Source organism: Poecilia formosa, unplaced genomic scaffold (assembly GCF_000485575.1).
Source record: "Poecilia formosa unplaced genomic scaffold, Poecilia_formosa-5.1.2 Scaffold107, whole genome shotgun sequence".
In the NCBI taxonomy this organism is placed as follows: Eukaryota; Metazoa; Chordata; class Actinopteri; order Cyprinodontiformes; family Poeciliidae; genus Poecilia; species Poecilia formosa.
In genome coordinates this window covers 320,277-326,317 of record NW_006800046.1, presented here as the reverse complement: position 1 = coordinate 326,317, position 6,041 = coordinate 320,277, and the positions used below count along the sequence as shown (strand labels likewise).

The following is a 6,041-nucleotide window of genomic DNA, read 5'->3' as shown; positions in this document are numbered from 1 at the left end:
AATAAACAAGGTCCCCCTTTCAAAATAAAAGCGTTAAATATGGAAACGTGAACAGTAAAGTGAAGACTTGGAAGTTTAGGTCTCTTATCCTGGCAACATTTTCTCTCTGGGGTTCTGGACCACTGCCGTTCCTCCAGATGTTAATATTTAGTTAGCAAGCTAAATATTTAGCCTCAAACTAGATATTTAGCTTGAAACTAAATATTTAGTCAACAAGCTATTATTTAACTTCAAATTAAATTTAGTTTACTTTAAATATTTTTGCTTCAAACTAAACTTAGTTTAAAGCTAAATAATAGCTTGCTGAATAAATATTTCCCTTGAACCGAAATATTTAATCTGCTAACTAAAAGCTAGAAATTTAGCTTGGTAACTAAATATTTTCAAGCTAAGTTGGAGGATAAATATTTACCTTGTCTAAATATTTAATTTTGAAATAATTGGAAATAAATTGCTAACTAAATATTTAGTTTGAAGCTAATTGCTAGCTAAATATTTAATTTGGAGTGATATTTAGTTTTCAAACTAAATATTTAGCTTGCTAATAAAATATTATTTTGAAACTGTGACATTTATAAATGAATTAAAAACACAAAGAAATTCTGACTTTAAAAAAAATGAAACATTACCTGTAACTTTACAAACTACACCTGCATCCTGCAAGGGGCAATCAAAGTTGGTTAGATACTATTAAATGAAGCGTGACAACTTGCAAATAAAAAACTGTTTGAATATATAACAGAAGGATGTTATTCCATTTAAAAGTGGCTATACAAAGCCCCAAATTTAGTAAAAAAAATAGCATTGGTATAAAGTTGTGTTGTACGCTTCACTTTCTTTATCATGACTAATGGCTTCTTGTGTAATGTGGTAATTATGTAAAGTGCTCATCATGTGATGTTTGGAAAATTTGGATCTGTATAAAAACTGTAGGAAAATAATGGAAGTTGGACTACTGTGAGCACTCTTTCCAACCTTTATACCTTTATTTTGAAAGCCAACCTTTACATCCGGTTATTCCTCCACCTTGACGCAGCTCCGCGAGGCTGCACGTCAGGTGCCACGTGACGTCAGCTCCAATAACATTAGCAGGCTGTTGGCAGGGCAGTAGGTCGAGGGTCCTAAACTGGAACCTGAAAAGTCCCTTCGTGTCCGTTTTGGTCCCAATAACACTCAAACACACCGGCAAGAGACTCTCAGTTCACACCGTTTATTGACCAATGTCACACACATCAGAGGACAGAGGATATACTGCATGGAAAACATTCAAACAGGCAAATTATGATGATGATGATGATGATGATGATGATGATGATGATGATAAAACAGTTACAGTCAAAGTAACTTGGTAGAGGAGCCGTTAGTCCTTTGTGTTGACCTAGCTGTAGAAAGCAAAAGGAAGTCTTGCAGTGCATTGACTGAGATTTGAACTTTAAGTTGTGTTATGGAAGGCCAGAGGGGTCAAAAACGCATAACTTTTCATGTGACTAATATGTTAAATATATGTTGTTTGCGTGAAACAACGTGTTTGCATATTGTCTGTGTGTTAAGCACACATCAGCAACATTTGCCTTCAACCAACCAAAACTCAAGAAACATTACTGACTTGGATAGACCTAAGAAACAAGGGAAACTCAGGGGCCCCAAGCTTTTATTTTAATGAATTTTTAAAACAATATGTTGTCATTTTAAGCTCATATTACTGTGTGATGTATAAACTAATAGTTATTCGTGTAGGAAGCTATGACGCACCAATGTCATGGCCCCCGTTGCTAATGTAATCCTCAACTCCATGTATGTCAGACGTAGCTAACTTGCTTTAATCACATCTCCACATCCAAACCTGACATGCTGGATGAGTTAGGAACTTTTAAGAATTTTTTTCAAACAAAGATAATTTTTGGAAACTTTTAAAAGCCTAAAGATCTTGCAGGTAATGCACACTATTCATCTATTGTTATTATGGTAGGGCACGCCAGATTTTCTGTAGTTTACACAAACTCTTAAATCCAGTAAATGGCGTAGAAACATTGACGGCACATGAAAGTCAAAGGTTTTTGGCCTGATAGCGTTCCACACAAACCGGGTGGTCAACAGTATCTAATTACCCCTTCCTCCCATGCTCTCCAGGGGTGTGTGGGTGTGTCCTTTGTAAGCCTATTCTGAAGAACCCCTAAATGAGACAACAGATTGAAAACATTTCATGAAAAAGAGTGGGATTTTGGGAAGCTTTACAAGGGTTATCTCCTCAGGTGGTGCCCAGGAAGAGAGGCACACCTTGGACCAACAGGAAGACTACAACATTCAAGAGGCTGGGTGTCACATGGCGACGAGACACCCAAATAAGGAAGGATTAAAGCTGCAGCACAGGCTATTATTGTGACAGTCCTAAGATAGTAACAGTGGTCAAAAAGATCTTTAACTTGTAACTGATTTTCGATGCACAGCTTTACGAACATTAACAAACACTTTAAAATGATCCATGCTACTGGGAAAAGCTGTAGAGTTTTCTAGTCCACACAAAGGAGCGATTGCATCGAGGGAATCACCTTAACCTATTTGACTGTTTTTATGTTAGATGTTGCTAGCGTGAATCTGTGTCACAACTAACTGCATGTTATTTCCTCACTTCCCTTTCTCTTTCCTGCACCTGCTAGACCTTTGCTTTCACGTAGCCACAAACTGTCAGTTTTTCCCCCATGATGTTGGTTATTTGTGCGTCATTTATGTCAAACTGGCTGAAAAAGTTAGCAATCTGCCACATTCGCTCCACAGGTCGGGGATGGCATGGAGGGTGGGGTGTGTATTGCCGTAACATCTGAATGTTTTTCTGCATAACAAAGCTGATATAATATTGCTGTGCTGTGGAACTTTAACTAACCAGACTGTGAATGATTATAACTTATACATGGCTACAGCTCACATAACCCCAAAGCATGTGGTGTGTGTATATGTTTGTGTTTGTACTTGGTTGTGTAGCCTAATTAGGATCGTTTGGTATAATTAAAACAAACATTTATGGCGACCAATGTCCCCATAAGTCCCCATAACTCCAAAAGAGACTCAGGGGGACCAATGTCCCTATAAGTCCCCATAATTCCAAAAGAGACTCAGGGGGACCAACATCCCCATGTGTCCCCATAACTCCAAAAAAACACAAATGGAGACCAATGTCCCCATAAGTCCCCATGAGTCTTTGTCTCCATAACCCAAAAAGGACGCAAGGGGACCAATGTTGCCAAAAGTCTTTGGGGAGTTACATGTGGGGTGGGCCCCCTTTTTTAGGGTTATTAGTTAGGTTGAGAGGTATGGTGTGAATCCAGTTTTGGTTGGGTTTAGGGTTGCAAATATACTGGTAATTGTCAGGGTAAAGGTTGTTGGTAAGGCTATGCATAAATGTCATTATACTAAAATGAATGGAAGTCAATACAAAGTCCTAATATATGTGAAAATGGAAACTTCTGTGTATGTCTTTTAGAAAAGGACAGGGTGAGGGAGGTCAACAAAGTGCAGTCTTTGGAAAGCAAAGCCACTGAAACATTCAAGAACAAGGTGGTGAGAGTTCAGCATGTCAACTATAAGTTTGCAAGAGTGTGTGCTGTTAAGTGAGCTAAGGTATCAAGGCCCAGGTCTTCAGGAGCAGTCGTGCCCAGGCTCGGGGGTCCTCTCAGCGGGTCGTCACTGCTGGCTGACCCCCATCTGCTGGTGGTCGGACCCAGGCTCCCCCTCCATGTCTGCATGGTAGTGCTCAAAGCTGTCATCTTCAATGTCTGGAAGACCTAGCAGCTGAAAGACCAATGAGAGGGGCAGTAGAGAGTTAGCAGTAGGGATGAGCCAGTATGAGAAATTCATATAATTAATACAAAGTTTGATGATAAAAAAATGTTTGAATGTGCAGCAAGCTTTTTTATTTTTTTACCAAGACTGTTTTTTGTTTTCCACATATTCCCTTCTTTGGAGCAGACAACTTTGACAGGACATTTGTTTTTAAGCCCACTTGTAGTAATGGTAGAGTATAAAGTTTGACATAAATACCAACAATAGATAGACAGGGTAAAAATAGATTAAGATTGATGTATTTTTATATTGTAGTCAAAATTTAAGAATGGTGTTTGGTATTGGATGTTTTGAATTTTGCCATTTTAGTCTATTTTTGTACCTGATTTTTTTTATATAAAAAAATCAGGTAAAAATCTGTTGTCATATATACACAGATGTCTGTTTTTATATATGAAAAACAGACATCTTCAGTGGAATATTTTGCATTGACTTTGTGTTCATACTTTTCTTGGCAACTTCTCATACACATGTAAACAACTGATGTTTTCTAAAATCTAACTCTTGTGCTGTACTTATTGTATGAAAATGAGGTTATGAGACTTCATATATCATATCTACTGATAGGAGGACAGCCAGAATATCTCATACTTTAAAGGAGACAGTTTGTCCAAATCACAAACAGCCACAAATATTGGAAATACAACTTAATTCATATAACTCTGGAGTAAATTATTCATAATTCAGTATCAATATATTTGAGATTTCCAATTCTTATTATCATTTATCTCCATAATGTATGAAAATACAGATAAGTTCTTAAAGGGGGAGCAAATTTCAGATTTCTTTTTAAGAGCTTCAGCAACATCACCAACATTCCAGAAACAATTTGGGTGGAGATAAAAGAGGGATAAGATCAGGGCAAATAAAATGCCTGTCAAAATATAATTGAGGTAATTTATTGTTTGATTCAAAAGCTTTATCCACAGATGGTAAATCTTTAACAGGAGAAAACAACACTTGAAGGCTTCATCCCCTAACATCCCAAATGCTCCGATGTCTCAGTTGTGGACAAGAATGCCAACAGTATCACTCTTTCCGAATGTAGGCTATAGGCCCAAAATTTAAACAGTTTAGCATCTGGTAAAATCATTAGCTTTGGTTAATTCAAGATAGGTAATTTAGAATGTAACTATCTTGTCTATAAAACAGTGACTATGAAGCTACATCAGACTGAGGATTAGTTTAGCTTAGCTTAGCATCAAATTATAATGAAATTAAAAGGTGACAAGATTTAGCTAGGCTTTTTAAACAGCTGTCTAAAATGCTTTTAAAGCCCCTCCAAAACTATTTTTATTAAAGGTGTGCCGATCGATCGGCCACCGATCATAATGGGCCGATTTCCGTGAAAAAGTGTATGATCGGTGATCGTCGATCACGGTCTCTTGTTGCCGATCACACAAACGGATCACCTTTCATTTCGCAGCCTGCCTGTGCAGCTGGTCTCCTCTTTCCTTCACTCTGCGCAAACGCGCAGCAACAAATCCTAAGCAATGTTGTGTGGACCTATAACGCACTGAGTGAATGGGGAAGGTTGCGTGTTGCGGCGGAAAATTGAAGCACAGCACGTCAAAATACACCAACATGACGAATTTAATATGGCATAAAAACAATGCCATACTTGACAGAGTTTGGGTACCTCGAGGCTCACATCAGTAAAAAAAAGACATATGGAGCAATCAGATAGCAGATAAAGCAGCGCTCAGCTACAAACACTCAACCGGATTAGCATGACGGTTAGAAAGCTAAACAAATAACCCGCAAAATTATTTAAGTCTTCGAGCTGCGATGTAAAACGCTGGTTCTGCTCTCGCTGTTGAACCGCTGCTACGCTACAGGTAGTAATATTTCACAGACGGAGCGCCGCTTCTGCTCCACCTGGTAGTGACTCTCACACCGAACCTCTGCTTAAAGCTGCAGCATATATATTAAAACTTTAGTTGTCCTAACATGAGACAGATAATCTCTAAAAAAAATAATCGATCTCCTCCCTTACTCCTCTCAGTCAGAAACAGCCAATCAGAGCTAGCCGCCATGCTATCGGGAAGTTTTCATTCAGTAACTCTGGATTGTTTATTATAATGAAACCTGTATTTGCCTTTGAATGTTAAGTTTTCTACTTGAATTTTTTTTGGCAATATTGAGGTTTTATTTTGACTTTTTGCATTATTTAGCCTCTTCGGAGCTCTTCAGAGATAGTATTA

The 6,041-nt window shown here is 38.0% G+C and overlaps 1 protein-coding gene across 1 annotated transcript in view; it reads right to left on the bottom strand.

Annotated features, from left to right (window-relative positions):
* Positions 1-1,194: 1,194 nt before the first annotated feature.
* Positions 1,195-6,041, bottom strand: part of mturn (maturin, neural progenitor differentiation regulator homolog (Xenopus)) — a 25,186-nt gene continuing 20,339 nt past the window's right edge. Inside the window, exon 3 of the mRNA XM_007559753.2 lies at positions 1,195-3,786. Coding sequence (XP_007559815.1) covers positions 3,679-3,786 — 108 coding nt within the window. The 3' untranslated portion in view covers positions 1,195-3,678. The remainder of the gene's footprint in view (positions 3,787-6,041) is intronic.